Raw genomic sequence first — 26749 nt, forward strand, 5'->3', positions numbered from 1 at the left:
GAGGAAAATATCCTTGGCCCCAAATAGCTGATATAGAAAGTTTTAGTGGCTATTTAACATCATGTAACTCCCAGTTGCCAACCTGACGTGCACTGGGCAGGGCAGCTCTGAGATTTTTCCTGTGCCCCTGAGGGGGCATGACACATTGGAAGCTGCCCATGATCCCTGCTGTTATTCCCATGGGAGAGAGCTTTTATGTGGTGCCAGTCAGACATTCCCAGAATCTAAACTCACCTTCAGGGCCACTGAAAAATTACCACATCATCATCTCAGGCTGATGTAGCGTTCCGATGCTCACGTGGTAAAGGCCTCTCTATGCACAGCAGAGAATTTAGGACTTTCAATGGGTCATGCAATTGACGTACAAATGGACCCTGATCTTGTGTTCCAAGGTATCAACCCACTGACTTGTTAAAGGATCCAGGTTGGGTATGGTTCTGTTTATAAGAGTTTGAACCACTATGACCTTGTGGTTATGCAGGCATGATGTATAATCAGAGCTGTCTCCCCACAGCTAGCAGTGGCTAAATAATCCCTCTGCCTTAGCTGTTATGGGTAGGAAGCGAGAGCCAGTACACCCCAAAGGGTTTAAAATCTAAATAGAAATGGGAAAAGACTACAATGAAATCAGTAAGTGATGAGTGAAGTTGAGACATGCATCGTACCAGTGACCCTGGTTTATTTTAGGGTAGGGATGGACCATATTCTTATTGACAACACTTTTCTGGTGGTGAGGATTAGGGTGCAGGTTTTGAGTAGAGTAAGGAAGAAAGGGTAGAAGCATCTGGGTAACTACACAAAGTACGTACTTGTCCAAGACCCTAGGTGTGCATAGGCACCAACTTTCCCTGGTGCTGGTGGGTGCTCACACCCCCCAACCCCTTTCTCCACCCCTGCCCTGCCCCCATTCCAATCCCTTCCCCAAATCCCTGCCCTGGGCCTGCCTCTTCCCCGAGCGCGCCCTGTTCCCCCTCCTCCCCCCTCCCTCCCAGCTGCAAGAAACAGCTGTTTCGTGGCAAGCGCTGGGAGCTAGGGGGAAAAAGCGGGCACGCAGTGCATGCAGGGGAGGAGGCGGAGTGAGCTGGGTGGGGGTGTGGGAAGCTGCCAGTGGGTGCTGAGCACCCACCAGTTTTTCCCCCTGGGTGCTTTCGGAGCACCCACAGAGTCAGCGTCCACATAGGTGTGTACTTGGGGTGGCTAGCCTGTCCCAGAGCTCGTGCTGCTGTGGCTACACTCCAGCTCACTCTGAGCTAGCGCGAGTATGTCTCCTTGAGCAGGGAATCACACCTCCAGCTCCGTAGTGCCTGGCAAACCAGGGTGTGGAACTACAGTGTGTTTTGTATATGGGGAGTTGGAAGATGGTTTTAAGAAAGTGATACCTTAACCATCAGTCCTTCCTTTCAGCTGTTTTTTGATGTCTTGGTTCTTTTTGCCTCTTCCCTCCATCCCCTGCATCTCATGGCTGAGCTCTGACCACAGCAGAGATGACTAATGAGACCTCCCCTTCAAATGCTTTGTTAGCCACAGATTCTAGGAAATGCTGCCTCCTCCGCACTCACCTGGGGTGCATGCTTTTCCCCCCTTGGATCGTTCCCTGTTTCCATGAATGGATGGTGTTTTCCCTGAGCCTCATTTGCAGTGGGGGAGCTACAAGACAGTAGGATCTTGTGTTGTTATGTGAGTGTCTGTGTACCAGATTATACCTTGAGCTCTAGCATCAGAAAACAAGTGACTACGAATGGCACAGGGGAAACTCAGTATTTCAGGTGTGCACATGCAGTATGTGTTTTCATTTCATGTTCTGAACTGTTGGGCCGTGTTGCCTGTTAAATAGCTGTCATGTTCCACCCCAGTGGTGGCTGCATCTCACTAGGTAACCAATTAAATGATTTCTATATATAAGATTAGTAGAGTGCTTCAGGAGGGAAAATGCCACCTAATTGCATTAGGTTAAGCCATTTAGAAGAACCAGCAGCAGCTGCCAACCCACTTGTTTATAGTATCCCATCACAGCTGCATATTGGCAGTAGGGAAAGAAGCAGTTATATCTTGGTATATGAACAATGAGGCGGGGGGTAGTGGGCAAAACATACATCAACCCAAGCCACCCTAGGATTGTGGAACGATTAAGTCTCCCCTGCCTCTCCCCAGCAAAGCCATGACTCAGCCAGCCTGAATTATTTCACCACTTTGGTTCTCTCTAATGGGAAAGATACAGCAGGTCAAAAGTGGCTGCGGCACCAGCTGAGTAAGTGAAACATTTATTGAGGAGCCACAACAGCACAGAGATGGGAGGGGTAGGACCAGCCGTTAAAATACCACTGTTCATACATGTCTCTGTTCACATCATGTCACACACAGCCTGGGCATGTTTGATTAGCAGGTATGGACACCATCAGACCTCCTAGCTCAGGGGTTCTCAAACTTTTATACTGGTGACCCCTTTCGCATGGCAAGCCTGTGAGTGCGACCCCCCCCCTTATGCATTAAAAACACTTTTGTATCTATTTAACACCATTATAAATGCTGGAGACAAAGCGGGGTTAGGGATGGTGGGTGACAGCTCACAATGCCCCATGGACCCCCTGAGGGGTCCCAACCCCCAGTTTCATAACCCCTGTGCTAGCAGTTAAGGGCATCAAAGGGGGATCCACACTAACAACATGTATTAAGCAGACAGAGCAGGAGATGGTGATTTTTTCCCCCCTTTTGCTTCTGAATTTACCCTATATGGGGTAGCAGTACCCCAGCGCCAGCCCTGTTGGGTATTTGTCTGGAGTTCTCCTTATGTGGCCCCTTAACGGTAGCTCCAGCTACTTTGTGTTTCTTCTCAAGGCACAAGGAGGACACATTCTTGTAAAGCCCTTTCAAAAGGGCTTTTGTAAATGACTCCTAAGAGGAAAGGCGTTTGGCTGCAGCCCTGGGACGATGTTGGCATTCTGCTGATCTACACATCAATATATCCAATGGTAAAGACAGTCTCTCTGAATTGATCTCCCAGTGCTGCCACCCATTACTTACCCTACGTCTCCCCATGCCTCACCCCTCGCTTCATTACAATGGGCCTTAAAATAAAACAAGAGTTTGTCCCTGGACACTATGGGCCAAACTCTGCTCTGTTGCACCAATGCAACGCCAACAGCTTCACTGGGGTGGTATGGATGTAATGGGAACTGAGAGCAGAACCTGGCCCTATGGTTCTTGTCTTGCTAACTTTCGGTTCCCATCCTGCCCTAAGCTTTCCATGACTCCTACCATGTTGTGCACAAAACAGTCTCTCCTTTTGCCTGCATCTTTCTGCCTCTATCAAGAGCAATCACACACTCTGGCTGCTTGAGTTGAACTACTGTAAATTGGAGGGAAACTAAGGCTTGGTCTATACTTTAAAATTTGGTTGAAATAGCTGTGTTGTTCCGGGATGTGCTGCCCTAACCTCCAGTGTAGATACAGCTATGTCAACCATTTGATGTGTGTGGGGAGGTGGTGTTCCTACACCAATGGAAAAACCCTTTCCATCCCTGTAGGGCGATGCCAGCAGTATTGAGTTTATGCCAACATAGCTACACTGATATAGCTATGCCCTGTATCACCTCCAGAATGTAGAGACAGCCTAAGAATAAGGCCTGGTCTCCACTGAAATTTAGATTGGCATAACTACACTACACCCCTGAGCACCACAGCTATGCTGACCTAATTCCTGCTGTAGATGTGGCTAGGCTGATGGAAGAAAACACTCTTCTGTCGCTGTAGGGTATGTCTACACTATGAGGTCACAGCGGCATAGCTGTGATGCTGCTGTAGTGCCCGTAATGTGCACTAAGGCCTAAGTGACAGAGGTGCTAATCCTCTTAGTTATATCCCCCACCTTGCCTTCCCCGGTTGACTACAGCTCTTTAAACTTCCCTTTGGTAAGGAGTTTGCATTCTCCGCTGCCCATTTCAGCCAACCTGGAGCCAGGCATCGTTTGTGCCACTCGAGTGAAGAGAGAGGCTCATTCTCTTCCGTACTACTGTTTCTTTCCTTTGGAAGTCTCAGCCACGTCTCTTGGTCACCACTGCCATTCAGCAGTCTTTGCCTAAGGCCGCAATTCCTCTGCCAGCCATAATGGGTTCAGGACCCCAGCTGTCTGCCTGTGGATTTAGAGCAATGGCTGATGTTTAATAGTAAATTATAGGGCAGTATATTTCATTTATTTTTTATTGAATCAGCATATTTATAATGGTACATCACAGAGCCAGGAAACTAAAATGCAAAGAGTGTCTCTCTGTTCAAATAACACAACTGAACCTCTTAGTTACTGGTATCTGGCCTTAATCACTTGAATTTTTGCATACTGATCTCTGGTACAGCCCTTAACCCACTAGGATAGCTTCCTACCGCAGCACCTAATATTATTTCCCAGCAGCGGCTGAAGGCAGTCACGTCACATTCCCAGTACCCTTAGGTCAGTGCAAATCTGTTCCCAACCTGCTTTAATAATAGTTTTAAGAAGCCTGAAAGCTCATACTTGAACAACGTTGAATATTAAAAAATTAAATAGTTTTTCCTTCAGTTAAACTATTCCTAAAGCCAGCTGGAAACTCTCCACCGGGCTTTCCCCAGGCCCTGTTGTTATGGAGTCACCAGATGATGCTTTGGAACGGCTCCCCATAAAGCCAGGCAGGACTTTGGGGAGCCTCCTCTCCCTTGGAGCAGACTGTCTCCAGGGCAAGAAGCTCCCACGTCTTTACCTCCTGGGTCTTTTTTTGGCGCATTCAGCATCCTCTGCCCCTCCGTGCGCTTCCCACAGCGAGTCCATCCAGGCGAGGTCCTGGGGAAGCCACAGGGTCCTGCACCCCCACTTCACAGTTAGACGTGACTTTTAGCCAGCCGGTAAAACACAGGTTTATTCGATAACAGGAACAGGGTCTAAAACAGAGCTTGTGGGTACAGCGAACAGGACCCCTCAGCCGGGTCCATTCTGGGGGCAGTGAGTCAGACCCCCCACGTCTGCACTTCAGTCCTCGACCCCAGCCAGCTCCTGACTAACCACCCCTCCAGCCCCTCCTCCTCTGCTTAGCTCCTTTCCTGGGCCAGGAGGTCACGTGATCCCTTTGTCTTCAACACCTTCAGCTGGCACCTTTGCAGAGGAGGGGCCCAGGCCATCAGTTGCTAAAAAACAAAGGGTCAGGCATTTAGGTGCACTGGCCCTTGGCTCTGCCAGATACTTAAAAACTGCCTAAAAAACACTAAGGCACCAACACATTATTCATAAAAAACATTTAAAACATTTTCAGTTCATCACACCCGTTCATCAACAGACTTGTGCACTGGAAAGATGGATACTGGCTGTACCAGCCTCCAAACACCACTTGCCTGTATTCAAAAAGTATGGATCTATTTTCTTATGTGACTATAAATGCGGCAGCTTTGTACTCGCTCAGTCCATTCCCTCTGTGTATGCAGTCCTAGCTGCTTATTGTAGTAACTACAATAAAGTTTCAATTCTATCACATGATTATTTGGGCACAGTAGTGCCTAACTGCCCTAGTCATGGAGCAAGACCCCACAGTGCTGGTGTCCTCACAGCATCCGCCTTGAGCCAATGGTGCTCCACACATCTGATGGCAAAACTGGCACCTACATTTTATGCCTCTTACGCTGGAAGCGCTAATGCAGCTCTGGGAGAGGAAGCTGGATTCTGTTCAGGCTTGCCCATTGCCAACAGAATTGTTAAATAGGTTCCAGCTGCAGAGTCTATCACTGGTAATGTTTTAACCCAGCTTGACTCTCAGAGCCCAGGCCCCATACAAAAATAATTCAGTTGTATACCTCACCACGGCTGCCAGTTTTCAGAACAGAACTGCACTTCCAGTAAAATGGATGGTGCTGTTTGTTCACAGTGAAAAGAACTTGCCCTGTGAGCTTTCCATGCTGCCATTCTCAGCGAAAAGCTGAGCACCTACACTTTCACCCTAGCAGGGAGAGGCTAGATCCATAACTGGATGGAAAGCTTCTGACAAATTAATCAATGCAACAGGAGGTGGCAGGGGTAATTTAGGCTGTGGCATGCTTCCTTCTGAATCAGGACTGAACCAAAGCCACAGCATAGCATAGGGGGCAATTTGCTGTTACAGATACAGTTGCTCAGGTGAGACATAATAGGGATCCAAGGTACTTGTGGTCATTCAAGATGATATTGTCTCATTTTTAAGTGTGTTAACCCTAGTGGGCAGGCTGCTCAAACTCCCAACTCATGCAATGACATTCTGTTTCTCTACTAAAGAAAGGATGTGGACAAATTGGAGAGAGTCCAACAGAAATGATATGGGGACTGGGGCACATGACTTATGAGGAGAGGCTGAGGGAACTGGGCTTATTTAGTCTGCAGAAGAAAAGAGTGAGGGGGGATTTGATAGCAGCCTTCAACTACCTGAAGGGGGGTTCCAAAGAGGATGGAGCTTGGCTGTTCTCAGTGGTACCAGATGACAGAACAAGGAGTAATGGTCTCAAATTGCAGTGGGGGAGGTCTAGCTTGGATATTAGGATACACTATTTCCCTAGGAGGGTGGTGAAGCACTGGAATGGGTTACCTAGGGAGGTGGTGGAATCTCCTTCCTTGGAGGTTTTTAAGGCCCTGCTTGACAAAGCCCTGGCTGAGATGATTTAGTTGGCGTTGGCCCTGCTTTGAGCAGGGGGTTGGACTAGATGACCTCCTGAGATCTCTTCCAACCCTAATCCTCTACGATTCTATGAATCCCTGGGGCCACAAGCAAAGGGTTAGACAGGCACATGAGCCAAGTGTGAGTTCAATCAGATCCCTGTGTAGTTCAGTTATTTATTCCATTTGTCTTCCCTAGGCTGGATTCTTGAGCTTTATTTCTTCCCAAGAACCTTTAACAAGTTGTACCGAGAACAGCAACAGCAGTAGCAGAGCTGGGGCTTATCTTCACTGCAGTTAGCTCAAGTCCCATCCACACACAAAATCCCTGGAGTGTGGTGGTGCTTTTAGACACAGCCACAGACTCCAGTGTGCGCTAAGGAGCTAAGGCTTAGCATGCTATCTCTAGCATATGCTCAACCCTTCTGACAACTTCCAAGGACATGAGACTAAGGAGATTTTACAAGGCTAAAAAACCCTAACCCTGCAATTAACAGTTAGGCTAAATTCAAGGCCTTTAGTTTGCAGGACTTAAGTCTGAGAATACTCTGACCAGTTTTTAACAGGAGTGGGTGTTTGAGAGGTGGGGGAAAGTTATTTGGACAACTAGCCTGGCTGAGATGCTCCACGTTTGGCACCAAGATACTTGAGGTCAGAAGCAGAGTAGCAGGCATGGCCTGTTCTCAGAGTGGCTGCAGCCATCAGTTTCTCGGATGTCATGCTTACTTTGGAAACCCAGCATTTTCCACTTACAGTCACCAGTGTGGTAGCTGAGAAGTTCTGTGTAAGCAGAAAGCTGCCCTGAACAGAAAGGAAAATGGGGCTCTAATTGCAGGGCTTGCTAAGTGTCTATTTCATTAGGACTGTGAGCTCTCTTAAAAGCTGATACAGAGGGGACCATACAGCGGATTAGGCATCACTTTCAAGGCACTACAAGCTGTGTTTAAAAAACATGCAGATTAAAAGAGAAAAAGAAGAAAAAAACCACCCCCTATTTCTGATCTCGCTAAGAGGTGATAGTGGCATAAACAACTCCATGCAATGTATGTACACAGCAGTACAGTCATCCGTCTGCCAAACTCTGACGGGACAGAGAGGTGTGTGTGTGTGTGTGTGTGTGTCTCATCACCTAGTCCCAGATTTGGACCTTAGCGTCCAAAATATGGGGGTTAGCATGAAAACCTCCAAGCTTAGTTACCAGCTTGGACCTGGTAAAGCTGCCACCACCCAAAAAATTAGGGTGTTTTGGGGCACTCTGGTCCCCCCAAAAACCTTCCCTGGGGACCCCAAGACCCAAATCCCTTGAGTCTTACAACAAAGGGAAATAAACCATTTCCCTTCCCCCCTCCAGGTGTTTCCTCCCTGGGTTCCTGGAGGGATTCCACCCTCTCTATTTCCAGTCCTGGAAACAGAAGTACTTCCCTCTTCACCCAGAGGGTATGCAAAGTCAGGCTAGTAAATCTAACACACACAGATTTCCCCCTGACTACTTCCTCCCACCAATTCCCTGGTGAGCACAGACTCAACTCCCTGGAGTTCCTCACTAAAGAAAAACTCCAACAGGTCTTAAAAAGAAAGCTTTATGTAAAAAGAAAGAAAAATACATAAAAATGGTCTCTCTGTATTAAGGTGACAAATACAGGGTCAGTTGCTTAAAAGAAATATGAATAAACAGCCTTATGCCAAAAGAATACAATTCAAAGCACTCCAGCAACTATACCATGTAAATACAAAAGAAAAAAAAACAATAACCCCTATTGTTTTTATGATCTCTGTACTCACAACTTGGAAACAGAAGATTAGAAAGCAGGAAACAGAAATCCTCCCATAGCCGAGAGAGAGACAGGCACAAGACAAGAACAAAGGACTCACACACAAACTTCCCTCCACCCAGATTTGAAAAAGTCTTGTTTCCTGATTGGTTCTCTGGTCAGGTGTTTCAGGTTACTTCTTTCCAGGTGAAAGAGACATTAACCCTTAGCTGTGTGTGTGTGTGTGGTTTTTTTTTTTGTAGGAAATGACTTACAGAAGGGCCTATGGCTCACTACTCCCACCACATCCTTCTGCACAGCACATCAACTTACCACCCTGTCACTTTTCCCATCACCTCTTGTTCTGGCCCAAAAGGTGAAAAGTTGCTCTACGTCACAGTAGAGTACACTAGGAAAAAGCAGTAAAACTTCTTCCCTGAAGCAGCCCTGAGACATCCTGTGTGGGATTCCAGCACAACAGTGATTCACTTTAAACACTAGAACAGTTCACAGCCGTGTGGTGGAGACAGAAACTGTCCTATAGCTCTGATTGATTGTCTCACTGCTTTTGAAGCTCCAAAAATTTGATATGCTGCTTTTTTTTTTTGGCTTAATCACTCTAGTTTGTTTTATGTAATTCAGTTTGGAGTTTGCATGGGTAAAGTTGATCTTGCAAAGAAGATGCATTTTACCAACACCAGCTGAAGGAGGTGTAGGTTGGAGGAAGGGATGCTGCAATGTAGAGGATCACAGAAGCTAGAGATAGGAAATCTGCCCCATTATAATTTATTTCAGTGGAAGTACAGCATATAGCTTCCCTCCTGGAAGACATGTGCTAGTAGTTATGCCTGCAGAGGGCCCTTCTGGGAACCTCTCTAGGGCAGAAGAACTAACACAGTTTGTGTTTAACCTTCAGGAGTTTGAGCTTTGGTGAGGAGACGGAAATAGTATTAGTTTTCTACCTACTTATTTATAAGGGCACTAGATTTGGGTCCCAAGAGTGCCAGAATTCTAACTGGCCCTGTCCTTGGACTACCAGTCATTTAGTTCTCAGTGCCTCCATTTCCTCTAGCTGAGAAATGGGGATAACTTGCCTCTCCCACCTATGATGGAAATTAGTCATAATGCTCTTTGCAGATGCAAAAAACACTCTACAGCTGCCAGTGCAATATAACGCACAACAGCAACTACACTGGAACCAGTGGCTAGGACTTGTCTGGTTACAAGCAAGTCACTGCAGTAAGGAAGTTGAGTTGCTTGGAAATCTAGAACTGGTTCCTCTCCCACACACACCTCTGGAATGTGATTAATTGTTTTTGATTACAAACTTCACTAGGGAGTGTCAAAGCAGACTGCCAGGGAGCTTGGGCAACTGGTGCTATTCCCCTCCAGCTGCACAGAGTGACAGAGGGATCAGGGCCTAAAGGTAGCAACTTAGGTGATAGTCTAAAGGAACAGCTCACTGCAATTCATCCATCCAGCTTTTCTGAAAGTAATAATAAAAATCCAGGTTAGTGGAGCAGAAGAGGGTAGTTAAGAAAGTGTCTGGTGTCTGCTGGGCACTGGGCTGTTTTCTCCAAATGGAAGCCTACTGGTATTGGCACCCTGCTGGTATACCTCATCCAGAGCCTGGGGAAACCCTCAAGGTGGGTTTAATGGTACCTGTATTGTGAAGCACTGTTCTATTTAAACTAGCAGCAGGGAAGGTCAGCTCATTCACTCCTTCCATATTGATAGGAAGTTAGAATGAAGCAGAGTCCCACAGGCAGAAGCAGCCCTGCTCAGTTCACTGGACTTCACCTCCAGCCTGATTGGTGAATGTGCACTTTTGAACTTGAGACAAAAAACAGACCACATCATGGGCACAGTGTGGGCTGTGGCACTGCTACCATCGCCTGCACTAGGCCAGGCCTACGTGGCTGTTGAGGTTAAGAGGCCTAAAATAAAGTGAAAGAACATTGCAAAAACAACATGGAGCAAGGCTTAGAGCCCTGGGGGTCTAGACATCCCAAGACAATGTTACCCAAAGTAAAACTGTGGCTGTATTTTCTCTTCCACTATTACCTTCTTGAGGGTGGATTCATAAACTTCAAAACACTCAAATACTCCTCTGTGATATTTCGACTATGAAACCTTGTAGCGTTTAGACCTGGACGCCTGCATCATGACTGCAAACTTGCAGTGTCAGTAGAGAGCAACTTGCTTCGGGCAGTTGATCCCAGATCATTCCCTGATATATCACTCTTCTATTGTCTTTGTCGTGGAAGAGGGGCTTCAGAAATAGACACCTGAAGCACTGATGTCATGCCCATCTAGTTCTGAGAGTGTAGCATTCAGAGAAAGGGAGATTTATTCCTTTATTGTTCAAATACCAGAATCACAAAAAAATCAAACCATAAAGCAACCAAACAGGCATCACTCTCTACAAACAAAGAAGACAGAGATAGTGAAAGGTTACATCTTTGGGCCGCATCGACTGATGCATATACAACTTCTAGTGACTGCCTATCTCCTACCTGAGGTCAGCACGCCCTCTTCCCACCAGAAAGGATGGGACTTCACAGGAGGTTTCTCATCCTTTCCTACACAGATTTAGTCTCATTTTAAAATGCAAGCATAGAACTGCACAATTCCAGCCAAATGCAGCACACATGCTGCAGGTGCCCAGAGGAAACAGAAGCTACAGTTGTGACAGGTAGATGCCCACCCTCATCTCACAGCCCATAGTCACATGCCTCAGGACTGTTCTTTGCATACAGCTCAAAAAAGCCTTTGAGCATTTGTGTATCAGTCATCGTAGCCTTGATGGCAGGATCCTTCTTCATGGCTTCTACCCATTGCCTGAGCTTTGGGGTGTGCTGCAGACAGCTATGGGAACAGGAAAGAAACTTTGTATGAGCAGGGGGGGAATTGGGAGGACATCAAGAAAGCTGAACCTTTAATGAGGTTCTGTGTTCCTGTTTGTTTTGCCTTCTCCCTCCCACAAGGTTAAATTCAAAAACAGAAGAAATAACTTTCAGGCCACAGAGCAGAGAGCTAGAGATGCCCTTCTATGTCTACACTGCATTTCAACTCACACAGCCTTGAGTTTCCAAGCCTGGATCTACAGACATGGGCTTGTGCTCTGGTGCTAAAAACAGCTGTGTAGATGTCCAGGCTGGATCTCAGGTTCTGAAACCCACGCCCATCCCTGGGCTTCAGAGCCTGAGCCCCACCCAAAGCCCCAACATCAACACAGATGTTTCTAGTGCCATAGCATAGACTCTACTTTGTAGACCTCTGCTCTGAGGCTTGCTGCCATGAATTTAAAATGCAGAGTAGACATGTCCTTTAAGGCTATCAAGTCTTCTTTAAAATAGCCGAGGGTGAATAGCCGCTGCTTGTGGAAACTCCAGGTCTAAGAGAGAAGCATATAATCCTTGTGTGATGTACCTACCATCCTTCAGAAGTCTCATTACACCCTCCCTCTCCCCACAGAGCATGTGATCCTCCACTGACTGGAGCATTTGTTTTGATATTGTTTGAAGATATTCACACTGTGTTGGCTACTTGTGTGTGTGTCAATCATGCAGGTCAGTGACCCCCCTTCTTGCCAACCCAAGAGCCCATTCTTCCTATAAATCCTGTTGGCCAAAGCAAGTTATACAGTTTGTCATCACTGGCCAGTGACTCTTGTCACAGTTTCAGGGTAAATGCACTTGCATCTACCACTCCATTGTCCCCTCTGGGAGTGTGCAGTCAGGTCTCCAGCCATCAGCGGTCTCCGGGCAGGGACCCTGGCCCATTCCCACCTGACTGGGGTGCATTTAAGGCTGCACAGATTCCTGCCTTACACTGAGAGGATTTGGCCAAAAGAAATCTGATGAGGTTCAACAAGGACAAGTGCAGAGTCCTGCACTTAGGACGGAAGAATCCCATGCACTGCTACAGACCAGGGACCGAGCGGCTAGGCAGCAGTTCTGTAGAAAAGGACCTAGGGGTTACAGTGGATGAGACGCTGGATACGAGTCAGCATGCCCTTGTTGCCAAGAAGGCTAACCACATTTTGGGCTGCACAAGTAGGAGCACTGCCAGCAGATCGAGAGACGTGTTTGTTCACCTCTATTCGGCATTGGTGAGGATTCATCTGGAGTACTGTGTCCAGTTTTGGGCCCCACACTACAAGAAGGATGTAGAAAAATTGGAAAAAGAGTCCAGGAGAGGGCAACAAAAAAAACTGGGAGCTGGAGCACATGACTTACAAGGAGAGGCTGAGGGAACTGGGATTATTTAGTCTGCAGAAGAGAAGGGGGGTGGGGGGCTGATAGCTGCTTTCAAGTAATAGAAAGGGAGTTCCAAAGAGGATGGAGCTCGGCTGTTCTCAGTGGTGGCAGATGACAGAACAAGGAATAATGGTCTCAAGTTGCAGTGGGGGGGGGGGGTTAGGTTGGATATTAGGAAAAACTGTTTCACTAGGAGGGTGGTGAAGCACTGGAATGGGTTACCTAGGGAGGTGGTGGAATCTCCTTCCTTAGAGGCTTTTAAGGTCAGGCTTGACAAAGCCCTGGCTGGGATGATTTAGTTGGGGATTGGCCCTGCTTTGAGCAGAGGGTTGGACGAGATGACCTCCTGAGGTCTTTCCTACCCTGATAGTCTACGATTCTATGAGACAGACAGACTTACTAGGGCTACAGACCAGTGCCTGTGCTTTGCCTTCTCTCTGAGGTCTATGAACAGTGTATTGTCAGCAGTTCCAAGTTACCACACAGCTCTCTCTAAGCAAGGAGATTTATTTTTAAGGTAAAGCATTACCAGGGGGTGGGGACCACAAACACTGAACAGACATCCCAGGAGTTACCCATCAGTCCAAGGGGCCCTAACAAGTGAAAGTCTTTCCAACCCTTCCACAAGAGTTGGGGGCCTCCTCAGAGGAGAAGGTCCTGTCCATTTGCTGGATCAGAAAGAATGCCCCAAGTCAGTTTAAACAGCCTTTTGATATCAAATCACCCTTTCTTTCCCCATTGATCTTGTCAAAACCCAGTTTCAACCAGTATATGCAAGCCTCCCGCTAGGGTGATACCACTTTGTAGGTGGGAAACACCTCTGTGCTTCACTTGAATCACACCCCTCCCCCACACACTCCATTTCTGGAGGAGCTGTGATGACCCTCTCTCCTGGGGTTGTATACAATCCCTGACTCACAAGGATACAATGTGGTCCCTAAAAGACATGGCATGGGATTGCAAGATCAGTCACAACCATGTGGCTTGAAATTCACATACTGGTAGCCACCACTCAGCTCTACTACAGGAGAACTAGCACAACTGGCATTTTTAGCTTTCTCCCTGCCCCGCCCCCCTTCCCTGCCCCCTCCCGTGACCATTAGTTTGCAATTGGGAAGTCAGCTACTATTAAAAGTCTAATACTTCCTCTGCACAACATCTCCTATCTGACAGTGAGCTCAGCTCTTATGGTCTATATTTTTCCTTTTTCCTGGGAAAGCCCCTCTCCCTAAAACTGGAATAAGGCAATAACACCACTAACACGTCTCCTCTTGATCTGCACAGCCCAAGTGATAGCACAGGAGAAGCTAAGCCGCTTAGTGGCTTTGGCCCTTGCTCTCGGTGCCTGAGGTAATGAGTTCAGACCCTACGGTCTCTTTGCATCTTGGGGCGGGGGGTGTAAGCCTGGAACTTGGGAGACCTGGGTTCAAGTCCCTGCTCTACCACACTCCCTGGGGAAGGCACTCGGCTCCCCATATGTAAAATGGGCATCATAGAACTTCCCTGCCTCACAGGAGTGTTGTGAGGATAAATAAATAAAGTTTTGAGGTGCTCAGATACTGTGGTAATGGGTGTCCCACAAACACCTAAGATAGAGGCAGGTTCTCTTTGTGAGGCTAATTCCATCACTAGCAGGTCTTAACTTTGGGAGAGCTGGTTTCAATAGGGTAAGGTGCCTTCTGGGACTATTTTTATTCAGTCTGTACAGTGCTACACAATGGAGTCCTGCTCCATTACATGGGCTGTTAAGTGGTACTGAAATACAGCTGAACTCCAAGTATAACTCATTACCCTGCCCGGTTCATGTCTGGAGAACGTATTTACACATTCCATTCACACTCTAAGCAGGAGCGTTCCTGGCTGGGGTAATTTAGAGTTAATTAGAAGCTGTAATGCACCACTCGAAAATGTGTAAGATCCATAAAACATTCAAGCACTTACTCAGGCAATTGGAAGAATTCCAGACGTTCAAACCAAGGCCAGATCATGTAGTCAATCATGGACACAGAGTCCCCACCATAGAACACAGTCTTGCAACCGGCTAAAATCTGTGGAGGACAAGATGCAGCATTTCATATTAAAATGAAGTTACAAAGAAAAGTCCTACAAAAAAACCAAAACTGCAAAGTAGGAGCCAGGGAGGAGATGGACAGGAGAGTGATTGCAGAAATGGCACCTCCTTACCTAAATTAAACATTCTTAGTGGGCCAGTCACTCGCTAACGCAGCTCCAATATCAGCCTGGATATTTCACATGCCGAAAGCTGGATTCTATTCTAGCTCAAATGCAAGAACAGTTGCACAATAGGGACTGGCAATTACACACAAGCCATAAATAACAATCTTCTCAGGATCCAGGTGGCGATGCTGGCAGTTAGAGACCATTTTAACTTGTAAGCTGGCAATTCTGATGTGGAGGCACCAAGACAGATGTGGCAACCCAGGTGCGTTTTGAAACTTTGTTTTGTTAAACATTTCAGCTACACCATAAGACTGGTCAAACTAGGGCATAAAGATTTCAGCTGCATTTTTTTTTTTTTTTTTTTTTTTTTTTTTTTAAAAACACACACACTGTATCCCCAAGTTGGGAAATGCCGGTCAAATACCATGGTAGGATCTCGAAGTATTTGACCGGCATTTCCAGTAAGGTCCCCAACCCACCTATGCTTTATCCATATACAGATCTTACGTGTGATATTCTTATGAGTTTGGTTGAATGAGGAGTGGACAAAGCTCTTTGTTTCTACAGTGCTTAGCACAATGGGGTCCTGCTCCATGACTGGAATGCCTACACGCTATGGTAGTACAAGTCATTATCAGAATCAGAGCCTACTCGGCCTTCCTCCTGAGACAGTACTCAGAGGGGCTTTTTCAGACACCTTTAAAATGCCAGTTTCTCGTCCGTGTAAAGCAGACATTAAGAGTCGTGCTGGCATTTCCACTCCTCCTCCCCACCACAGATAAGTGATCTATTAAAAGCCTCAAACCATCAATCAGAAAACATCTGAGGAGCTGCTTCAGTCACCAGGTGCCTGACAGAAAATAACCAGATGTTAATAGTTTCATAAAGATGTGACCATGGCTCCCTCTGTTGGGCAACAGTGAGTAGGACACAGGACATTTCAATACATTTCATGCTTCTCTGGCTAACAGCTCTTGGAACAGGCTGAATGGATTTTGCATGGCTGGATCCTCATTATCTTCTCTAGCTCAGACTGGGATTTAAGCCACTGCAACAGAGAGAGGGGCTCCACATGACCTGCCAGTCCATATACATCTAAAAAAAATCCCTCAAGATCTCTCAAAGTCTTTTGTAGCAGCAGGTATCTTGCAGCAGGATTGCAAATGGGAGGGGAAAGGGAAACCTAGTTCTTTATTTCTCAGTGCATTTCTCTTGCAAGAAGTCCCCTAGGAAGCATTTGCCCACAAGAACCAGACAACGTCATCTGCCAGTACTTTAGCTCTTGACTCTGATCAACTACACAAAGATGAAAGGCTTTAACTTGAGAGGAACTATGTGTTTGAAGCCTATGGTAGTGGGGTATTAGTGTAGCTAACATGACAAGTTAGACCAGGGGTCGGGAACCTCTGGCACACACGGCTTGCCAGGGTAAGCACCCTGGCAGGCCGGGCCAATTTGTTTACCTGCCGCGTCTGCAGGTTTAGCCCATCGCAACTCCCACTGGCCGCGGTTCGCCGCTCCAGGCCAATGGGAGCTGCTGGAAGCCATGGCCAGCACGTCCCTCGGCCCACACCATTTCCAGCAGCCCCCATTGGCCTGGAATGGTGAACCACAGCCAGTGGGAGCCGTGATCGGCTGAAACTGCCGACGCAGCAGGTAAACAAACTGGCCTGGCCCGCCTGGGTGATCACCTTGGCGGGCCACAGGTTGCCAACCCGAGTTAGAGGTATCAGAGGGACAGGGATACTCGAGTGTCAGCTATGCCAAAGTAACTGGCTGAAGTTAAAGCCATCAGCAAAGGGAAGGAGGAGATCACTGTAGCCAGAGCTATGAGAGGTTCCCAACAGGGGAAAAGTGTGCTGAATGCTGCTTCTTGCTCAAGGAGAATAGAGTATGATTTTTTGTTCTTGAACATGCAGTCATTTCTTTACCTCCTGATCAGATGACCAGGTAGCCTTTTGGTTGCTTTATTTCTAGAAGATCATGACCCTCTGGCCAAAGAGGCAAAGGAGTTTGTTCATTCAAACAACAAAAACAACTATATTTTAAAGGAGTCACACCGCAGATGAAGGGAAGGTATCAGCACATCTTGTTCAGACAATGACTTGGCAGCCGTTACGGTTAACAAAAAAACAGCACTTGAAGTAAAACTGAATTTAAATCTCTAATATGGATCCAAAAAACATCTGTTGCAGCTCCCTGGATGTTGACAGAGGTACACGATTGTACGAGAACATGGCCCATAGCTGGATTTTTGCAGTCACAGTCCCCCCCAAGCCAATGGCTCAATGGGGTGATGTGGTGAAGACAGTTTCACAGCCAGCAGTATGCATCACATCCAGCCACCTTTGACTGCCTAACTTAAACAGGTACTTGATTCATCTTCAGTGAGGTAAATTGGAGTGTGAGATCAAGGGAGCTTTGGACTCACCAACTTCAGGATTCGAGTGCCTTAATCCCTCCCCTGTAGGTGTGATGGTTATATTCCATGGGAATGAGCAGGGAGAAAGAATAATAGCTAGTAGTAGGACAGAGGGGGCCAGACACTAGAGAAGTAAACTAAGGGTTAACAACTTTACCCTACCCAACATTGTTGTACTGACCTCGGTAACAAAGAAACCATTGTCAGTCAGATGGATGTGGTGGTGGAGATGCTTCTCTGGTATGTTAGGTTATAACAACCAAGGGCTGGTCAACACTATGGGGGAAATCGATCTTAGATATGCAACTTCATCTACGTGAATAACGTAGCTGAAGTCGAATATCTAAGATCAGATTACTCACCCATCCTCACCACGCGGGATCGATGTCCGCGGCTCCCCCTGTCGATTCCGCAACTCCGTTGGGGTTGGTGGAGTTCCGGAATCGATATATCGTGTCTAGATGAGACGCGATATATCGATCCCCGAGCAATCGATTTTAACCCGCTGATACGGTGGGCAGTCTAGACGTAGCCCCAGAGTCTGGATGCTCTTAGATCTTGCTGCTAGGACAGAAGGTGGTCTTGGAGGGCAGGGGTAGACCTAAAAACAGCAGAGGTGGCTAGCACTTGAGAAGGGTGTGGAGCAAAATCCTCTACAAAGTCCACTATGGAGTTCACAATTCAGCTCTTGTTTAAACTGTGCCATGCTTAGATATTGGGGTTTTCTGTGCCACCCATCAGTGTGAGGGGGAGTAAACTACAGGACCACTCATTTTTCATAGTTAGAACTTCTGAAATAAGTCCTGCCTCCTCCCTTTCTCAAGGCTTTCCAAGTGAGACAGTCAGCCCAGTGCACGCGAACAGAAGAGGTCGTCCATTTACCATAGGTTTGGTGGTTTTGTTCAATCCCAGAGAGGGCTCCATTTCTTACCTCTTCAAATTCGCCAAGCTTCTCACTGAACTCTGCTTTCAGCACTGAACTGTCCTCCCCATTTTTAACTGCCAGGAGATGTTTGACGGCTAGAGGTGGTAACTGAACAAATCAAACAAGACGTTACTGAGAGCTTGACCTCCCTGCGGAAAGGTTTTAATCTCACTAGTCACATGGGATAGTCACAAGTCACTTCAGCCCAGATCCTTAAAAAGGTATCTGAAATCAATGGAAGTTAGGTGCCTAAATGCCTTTCAGGAACTGGGCTTTAGTGCTTAAATTTTGCTTAAAAACCACACACCACACCCAACCCACACTACACCAAGCCTAATAACAGAAGTGTTCCCTTTACGTTTCAGAGAAAATACAGGTTGCAAAGGAAAATTAAAATGCTAATACTGAAGGATAATAGTGCAGGAGAATCAGAAGAGGGAAACTCACTAGTCTTTTCATTGTTCAAGCTGCCTACAGTGCCAAAAAAAACACCAGCAATAAAAATGGTGAAATGCAAATTTTGACATTCTAAGGACGCTTCTGAAATTCCAATAAACGTTAATAGGAAAGGATATTAAGGGACAGTCAGATTTTAAACTTTTGTTTGACTAAATCTCTGACAGTCTAGGCCACTGATTTTATATCTCCAAGAACTTTGTAGTTTGCGCGCTTGCCAGAGAAGTTAGGGGATTGGCGCGAGTTACAATACAAATATTAGCCAAGTTTATGGAGTTATTTTAAAGCTTTCAACAGTTTATGGATCCTATGCTTTGAAGAATTATCCTAGAGCTAAGGATTTGAGAATGGCACTGATGCAAGCATTCATCCAGTTTGCCTTAGTTGCTTCGGACAAAGCACACCACAGAAGTGTCATTTATAGAGCACTCCAATTGCCTCACATAAACCCTGCTGGTGCATTCCACAAGGTCTCTCATTAATGTAATTTGAAACAGGACGATATTAATGCAAACTGGGCACCATTCAGAGCATGCCAGCAGGGTTTACATGGGGCAGTTAGAACATAGCACATTAGAGCTCTCCAGGGGGGATAACCTCCCCACCCCCAAAAAAAAAAAAATAAAAAACCCACCATACCTCTCTGGCACACTTAGGGCTTGTCTACATGGTGTGGCAAAGGCTGATCTGCTAACCCCCTTAAACTGAATGACAGTTTCTTCATTCTGCACCCATAGACGTAAATGAGCTTAAAATCTGCTTTCACGACACACGTCCCTTTTTCCTTTCAGGTGCTGACAGAGATGCAGACAGCTTGGCAGAATTTTGGCTTAGTGAATGGTAAGTGGTTCTATTATATTTAAAAGAGTGATTTTACTAAGAGATAAGATCCATCCTTAAAAAGTGTAAGGAAAGGTCTACAGTGCTGCGCACTATACTAGTGCTGTGCACAATACTAGTGCTGCGCTGAAGCAGGTTACACTGCCCCCTCCTGATCACACTGTACCTTGGAGAATCTTTCCAAGAGCATCTTTTGATACGCTCGCTCATAAGGGTCAGCAGGTAGAAGTTTCTTCCCAGGATATGCTTCATCCAAATACTCGCATGTGATTGGAGACTCATAGATCAGCTGACCCTTGCTGGTCTCCAGAATAGGTACCAAACCAAAGGGATTTTTCTCAAAGAGCCAGTCAGGTTTATTTTTCAAATTGATGTTGATTATTTCATGCCTGAAGAGTTTAAGACAGAGCAAGATCAGTTTTGTCAGCCTACTCCAGTAACTTCAAAGAGAGCAATAATGTTTACCCCTAGCTAACCTACATGAGGATGGATATTGACATGGGGTAGTGGGGAAAGAGCCAAGAAAACATCCTCATTGATTTACCACCTCTCTCCTTTCTTGAAGTCCTGTGGTACCATCAGGACTTCACTTTCCAAGGCTTCTAATATGGCATTTTGCATGCTAGGAATTGAGAGTGCTGCAGGGAAAGAGGAAAATAAGAGCTTCCTTTGAGTAGGGCTCAGCTTATGTTCTTTCAGAAATACAAGGATAAAGCGGATACCGACCCACCAAGCCCATCCCCGGCATAGCCCGACAAACAAGTGAATGAAGCCAATTTGCCTTTGATCACAGCAACAACGGGCAGGCATGCCAGAAATGCAAGACGTTAGGACAGTAGCACAAAGACTTGTTAAACAAGTATGATTCCATTCTTTCAGGACATACTATCACCCCTTCCCAGGCACCCACTTTGGACTGCTTGGAGGGGAATTCAAGTCTCTGCCAGGCTGAACCCAGAGGTCTTTCAAGCTCCTGAAGCCTGAATGGAGTCCAGGCACAGTCTTATCTCAGGGTCCCTAGGCACATTCTTAGGGCACAGATCTATCTGGTAGCCCACTCCAAGTAGGGGGAAACCTGCAGTCCAACTGCCTAGCCCTCCTGGGCGCAGCACTGACACTGCAGAAGTACAGATTATACAAAAACAACATAACATCCTAAGGCTCTGTCTACACAGCAGAGTTTTGTCACCAAAAGAGTTTTATGCCATTTAAATTAAACTGCTTTAATTAAGTTGCTGTTGCACGTCCACACAATGCTCCTTGTGTCTGCAGAGTGCATTCACACTAGCAGCTCCTGCATCGACAGAGAGCAGTGCACTGTGGGTAGCTATCCCACTATGCAACTGGCTGCAGGGTGCTTTGTTAAAGGTTTGCAATGCCTCATGGGGCAGGTACAGCATCACATGATGCAGGTTTGTCAATCCCATTGTTTCATGAGCCTTCTATTAGATTGCCACCAACAGGGATCAGCAGCTTTTGATATGCGGCCCATAAGGGAAATCCCCTGGTGGACCAGGCCAGTTTGTTTACCTACAGCATCTGCCAGTTCGGCCGATCACAGCTCCCACTGGCTGCGGTTCACCGTCCTAGGCCAATGGAGGCTGTAGGAAGCGTGGCCAGCACATCCCTTGACCCGCACCACTTCCTGCAGCCCCATTGGCTTGGGATAGCAAACCGCGGCCAGTGGGAGCTGCAATCGGCCAAACCTATGGACACTGCAAGTAAACAAACCGGCCTGGCTCGCCAGCAGCTCTCCCTGGTGGGCCGCATGCCAAAGGTTGCCGATCCCTGGCCAACAACTTTTCAACTGAAGTGTGGGGCAGGGGGCAAAGCGTGTGTGTCAACATGCTGTCTTGTAAGTTCAGATGGCCACTGGAAGCAACTAGTCCCGAGGCAGGTGATGCCCCCAACATCAGCCCCCACCTCCTTCCCTGGCTCTGCACAGCAGTCTCTCACACATCTTGTCCCTGCCTGCCTGCCTCTGTGTTCCTGGTGTGGGACAGCAGGGGCATTCCTGTTAATGATTTGCTCTTTGTTGCCCCAGCACAGCAGCACTGCCAGCTTTGAAAGGGGAAGGGGGTATGCCTGCCAGGCTGCTGAGTTCAAAACAGTGAGCAGAATGGTCATGGGGGACATTGAGAGATACGGGGCGGAGGCCAGTTCTGGCAACATAATGAATGGCAGTGTTACACTGACCCTTTTGGTTTTAACTGTGCCACAAAAAGCTTTATGCCTCTCGTCGAGGTGATTTTATTTTGTCATTGAAACTGAAGAATTGTCGCCAAAAGTGGCTTTACAGTGCCTACACCTTCACTGTTCTGCCACCAAAAGCTGCCTTTTGGCAAAAAAACTTGGCAGCATAGACAAGCCCTAAATGCAACATCCATCACTAGCTCACTCTTCCTTTGAGAGTCTTTGGAAGATCACCTATGTTCTGGTAGGCAGGATCCTCCACCTACTCGCCTACTCTGCCCCTGCAGCAGCCTCGCTCATCTTAACGTGGTACAAAATGGCTCTCCTTCAACTCTTACCAGCCCCAAGGAGTCCTTTTAAAGACTTCAGCTGGGGTCACCTGCTTCTTTTGTGCTGCCCTGGCAACTTTCCTTTACATTCCCCCCTCCCCACAACCTCACCTTCATTCACATAAGAGGAAGAAGTGTCTTCTCCCAGCTACAGCAGACCCAGCCTGCAAGATGTATTACTTTGAATAGGCCACTGAACGCGGATCACTCACCATGGTCTCTGCTAGGCTGGAGACATGACACAAGCCTGCTCACTCAGGGTGGATCCGCACACATACAGGCTTTGCATGACACTGCAATTTCATGGTATGATTTTATAAAATCATCCACGGTTCACAAGCGGCATAGGCAGAGCCCCATATTTATCACATTAACATAAGAAGCAGCAATTTTAAAGAGAGTTAAGTCCAGTCACAATACAGTTTCACTTCCAACTGAAAGTGCATGTGCTCTTGCAACACACAAGTTTAGGAAGTTCACAGGAGGCGTGACTCACATTCTGGAGTAACAACGTGCAACAGAATTTTACTCTGACATTACACTGAATAGAAGGGAAATGGTCTTAGACTATTTATTCCTCTTCCCAACCTGTGGCTAAGAGGTAATATGATAAGGCTAAAATACCGAAGCCAAGCAGAAAATGTTGGGGTTTTTTTTTTTGTTTTGTTTTTTAAAACAAACACTCACTCAGGATTTGTATCGGGGGGTAGCCGTGTTAGTCTGGATCTGTAAAAGCAGCGAAGAATCCTGTGGCACCTTATAGGCTAACAGACGTTTTGGAGCACGAGCTTTCATGGGTGAATACCCACTTCGTCGGATGCATGGATTTGCATATCCTTGAGATTTTTTTGGAAGTCAGTTTAATTTCTTGAGTTTATTAACATACTTGTAATGGGAACAAACGTGTGAAGCGGCCTTATTACCATATGCCTGTCTCCTGGAACAAACTTTTGTGGAGTTTCCAATTAAGCATGTCAGCTAACAAGTTAATGACAACACTGCAATAAACAGATTTCCCACTTTAGGATTTGTCTATATTTAAATTTCTTATCTGATGCCAGTGTTTCCCCTCCACCCCTAACTCCTTTGGCAGCTTTGTATCTGAATGATTATGCAGTACCTGATCCTGCAAACTGTTCTGACAGACAAACCCCTGCACTAATGCAGAGCCCCACACAGACTTCCGTGACTCTGCACAGGATGCCTGCACACAGCAGCGTACTGGACCACAACCTTAGATTGTAAAGCCTGTGCTGCAAAGAGCTATCTTCTTCATGGCTGTAGAGTTTCTGATGCTCTTTTGGGCATTACATAATTACATATACAAAGCTACAAGTGTGACTTAACCACCAAAAAGTAACTATTAGAGAGACCAGGTGGGTGAGTTAATACTTTTCGTTGGACCAACTTCTGTTGGTAACAAGCTTTTGAGCCACACAGAGCTCTTCTTAGGTCTGGGCAAGAGTTCTGTGTAGCTCAAAAGCTTCTCTTCCCTTCCCCCCCCACCCCCTCACAGAGGTTGGTCCAATGAAAGCTATTACCTCACCCACCCTGTCTCTCTAATATGCTGGGACCGACACAGCTACAACTACACTGCCTACAACAAAGAAACTATTGACTAATAATCGGTTATAGAAAAGGTTCCCAACCACAGATTCAGATATCAGATCACAAGGATTGCCCATACCTAGGGACACCAGTGACTATATTTCCACTCAACATAGCTGGACTCCAATCAAAGGACAGTCACGTCCTGTTACGCAAGAAGCAACCACATTTAAAACGATACAAGAAAAAAAAATAAACTAGTAGAGACCAAGTTACTTGGGTTCCCTTGTGTATAGGAAAACAGGCAGATGGATGAGTCTATGAGTCTATATGGAGCTTTACTACATTTGGTTCTCTGAAAGAGAATCAGAGAAAGACTGCAGTGTGATTGGTGTGTGCTTGACCAATAAGAATTTGAAGACCAATGCTGACCTATATTGTGTGGTTAGACATAGGGAGCAGGAGTGAATCAGCGATCAAGTAGGGGCAAACTACTGACTAGTCATTTATTGAATCACTTGTAAACATGGAACAAATACTTCCCTATTAAAAGGCACCATCGTTGATAAAGTTCCTTCAGGAAGGGATCTAGTGCAGGTGTCAGCAACCTTTGAGAAGTGGTGTGCCAAGTCTTCATTAATTTCAGGTTTCATGTGCCAGTGATACGTTTTACATTTACAGGGGCCGGAACCCCAGACTGGCAGCGGGCTGAGCGGGGCTGGTGGCTGGGATCCCCGCTGCCAGTCTAGGGTTCTGGCCATGGGGCCCTGCTTGACGGGGTTCCGGCCACCGGCCCTGCTCAGCCTTCTGCTGGCCTGGGGTTCCATTCACCCAGACAGGCAGTGGCTGAGTGGGGCCGGTGGCCAGGACCCCAGCTGGCAGCAGCATGCCACTAAAAATCAGCTCATGTGCCGCCTTTGGTACATGTGCCGCAGGTTGCCGACCCCTGATCTAGGGGAAGCTATAGAAATGGAACATCTTTTTAAAAGAGAAACCATGAACACACAAGTACATTTACCATAGAAACCACTAACATGCTATTGTAGGCTATATTTGAATGGAGTTGTAAGCCAGAGAAAATATACACAGAGAGTTCATGCTGAGGGTTACGTTTTCCAGGATTTTTGCTGCTCTATTTCCATTAAGTAAAGATATTAAAAAAAGATGAAATTCACACTGTTGAGATATGGTTTCTCTGCCATTGCTGCAAAGACCACCCAACATTACTACAATTGAAAGAGAAAAAAAAATTGCTTGGGGTTTTTCCTAATTAGCTTACTTTGTACCTTTGATACAGTTAGTTTCCTCAGTGCCCCATTTGTTTGGGCAGGCCTTTCCCACAGCAGCAGATGTGAAAACATTCTTCTCAATAAAAATAAGAGATTTAATTGTAGCCCCACAACAGTTGGCTAGGAAGCAGATTTAAAAATAGTTTTGTGTACTGACTATACTTCCACCCTACCTTAAAAAAAGAACAGATTTCCTGGATGGTGTGTTTGTGTCTCTTTAAATAGGTATAGGTAGCAAGAGTGACTGCTATCTGATTCATCGTGTTAAGCTTGGTAAACAATGGAAGACCACCATACTTAAGTCAAAGTGGCTTTACCAAAAAAAGTCACAGCAGAGATACATGAAAGCAGTGGAAAAGGCTTCAGTCCCCAGCATTTAGATACCAAAGAGACAGCCACCTTAGAGCGCATAATCTTACTTAATTCCTTTGGATTTCAAGACAAGAAGTGTTCTCTCTGCAAACGGACAGAAGCGCATGCTGTAGACACGGATCAGTCCCTCAGGCACAGGGCCTGGAGCAGTGCTTCCTACAAGAGAGATGTTACACTGGTTTATTCCACGCTCACACCTGCAAAATTACAGGCTTCCTCTTAACAAGAGGTTAAAAAAAAAAAAAAAAACGTTGCCTGGGGAGGAAACAAAACGGGATTCTGAAAGTAGCCGTTGCTCTTTGCAGAGCTTAGAGCACTTAATTCTGCCATCATGGTAAAAGTGCTTCTCCTGCACTGGTAATCACCCCTCATCCCGAGGGGACTCCTGGAGAGAATAGGACTGTATTACTTTGCTGAAGGCCCCAGGGTGAATCAGTTCTCCGGTGCAGTACAATATTAGACATTGTGCATTTATAGAGCTGCTGAGTCGGATGGTCTCCTGTGTTTTGCTCAGGCGGGAGGCAAAATATACTAGCAGCCTCACAAGGGCCACAAATCCAGGCCTGGGGGAGGGATCCAGGAGCAGTCTCCCTAGGTCTGAGCAGAAAGCACACACAGACCCTGCATGCAACCCACCAGACCTGACAGAGGCATGACTCTGGGGAGAGAAAAAGGCACCAGGGTGCAATGGCATTAGCCCCCCCGGGAGAGACAGACGCAGGGCGCAAGGAGAGAGGAGAATTCGGGGCCCCAGGGCTACAGCCACAAAATCCCCCCACCCCGGGGGAATGCCAGGCGGGAGATCCCCCGCTGCAGACACACAGCCCGGGGGCGGCACGCGGCGCTCCAGGGAGCCGAGGCGCAGCGCGCCCCCAGGCCCGGAGACTGACCCCCGCTCCGGACCGATGCAGCAGGGGAGCCCGGCCAGGACTCCCGCAGCCCCCGGGCTAGCACCCACCTTTCCCCAAGCTGCGAGCGCGCTCCCCAGCCATTGCTACCGCGGCAGTCTCGGGGGAGGCTCCGTCACCCGGGGCGCTGAACTCTGCCCGCAGGCTGCATGCCGACCACGCCCGCCGGCCTGCTTAAGAGCCAAGGCTCCGGGTCGATCCCTCCCCTCGTGCACAGCGAGCCAGTCAAAGGGGAAGGAGCTGCAGAAACCACCCCTTTTCCGCACCCCAACCAGGTACGGGGGCGGGGGAGCAGCCGACCCATCTCCCCCCTCCCCCGCGCCGATCGCTAGGCAAGGGGGGAAGCAGATTCACACACCCCCAAGCACCAAGTAAAGGGGAAGGAGGGGAAAGAAATATGCAAGGTGAAGGCGGACGGGAAGCAACCCACAGGCCCACAAAGAGCAGAGATTTGCCTTATTCACAGGAGAACTCATGCCAGTCAGTACTGGAGACAGCAAGGGAAATAAGTGGGGCTTGGTCCTGCTTTGAGCAGGGGGTGGGACTAGATCTTCTCCTGAGGTCCCTTCCAACCCTGATATTCTAGGAGTTTATTATTCTAGTCCTGGCTCATGCATTAATTTGCTGCATGAC

General features: G+C 47.1%; 2 protein-coding genes across 7 annotated transcripts in view; one reads left to right on the forward strand and one right to left on the reverse strand.

The window, feature by feature from the left end:
• Nucleotides 1–20318, forward strand: part of ITPRIP (inositol 1,4,5-trisphosphate receptor interacting protein) — a 63991-nt gene extending 43673 nt beyond the window's left edge. For 4 of the 5 annotated variants that reach the window (XR_007775023.1, XR_007775025.1, XR_007775024.1 and 1 more), the window contains 2 exons: nt 19429–19477; nt 20177–20318. The gene's annotated coding sequence lies outside the window, so the exon portion shown is untranslated. Of the gene's footprint in view, nt 1–2835; nt 2919–19428; nt 19478–20176 lie in introns of those variants that run through there. The other variant, XR_007775027.1, reaches the window with a different exon arrangement.
• On the reverse strand, nt 10735–26289 carry GSTO1 (glutathione S-transferase omega 1). Of its 2 annotated transcripts, XM_050958217.1 has the most exons (6): nt 26167–26286; nt 25256–25364; nt 19644–19866; nt 18188–18289; nt 14595–14701; nt 10735–11259 (listed from the first exon to the last, which is right to left on the reverse strand). In XM_050958217.1, the coding sequence occupies exons 1-6, from the start codon at nt 26198–26200 to the stop codon at nt 11106–11108; spliced, it is 729 nt and encodes a 242-aa protein (XP_050814174.1). In that variant the 5' UTR covers nt 26201–26286; the 3' UTR covers nt 10735–11105. The 2 variants fall into 2 exon arrangements, with proteins under 2 accessions (XP_050814174.1, XP_050814175.1); XM_050958218.1 differs by lacking the exon at nt 18188–18289 and having other exon boundaries at nt 26167–26289.
• Between the last annotated feature and the right edge of the window lie 460 nt (nt 26290–26749).

Source organism: Gopherus flavomarginatus, chromosome 6 (genome assembly GCF_025201925.1).
Source record: "Gopherus flavomarginatus isolate rGopFla2 chromosome 6, rGopFla2.mat.asm, whole genome shotgun sequence".
Taxonomy (NCBI): domain Eukaryota; kingdom Metazoa; phylum Chordata; order Testudines; family Testudinidae; genus Gopherus; species Gopherus flavomarginatus.

What these genes read in the sequence shown, in the direction of transcription:
- GSTO1 (XM_050958217.1), bottom strand. Translation starts at nt 26,200, where the DNA reads ATGGCTGGGGAGCGCGCTCGCAGCTTGGGGAAAG. An exon ending in TCTTGGAAAGATTCTCCAAG is followed by an intron (nt 18,290 to 19,643) that starts GTACAGTGTGAT and finishes TGATTTGTTCAG; the next exon opens with TTACCACCTCTAGCCGTCAA. An exon ending in GAATTCTTCCAATTGCCTGA is followed by an intron (nt 11,260 to 14,594) that starts GTAAGTGCTTGA and finishes CTGTTCCCATAG; the next exon opens with CTGTCTGCAGCACACCCCAA.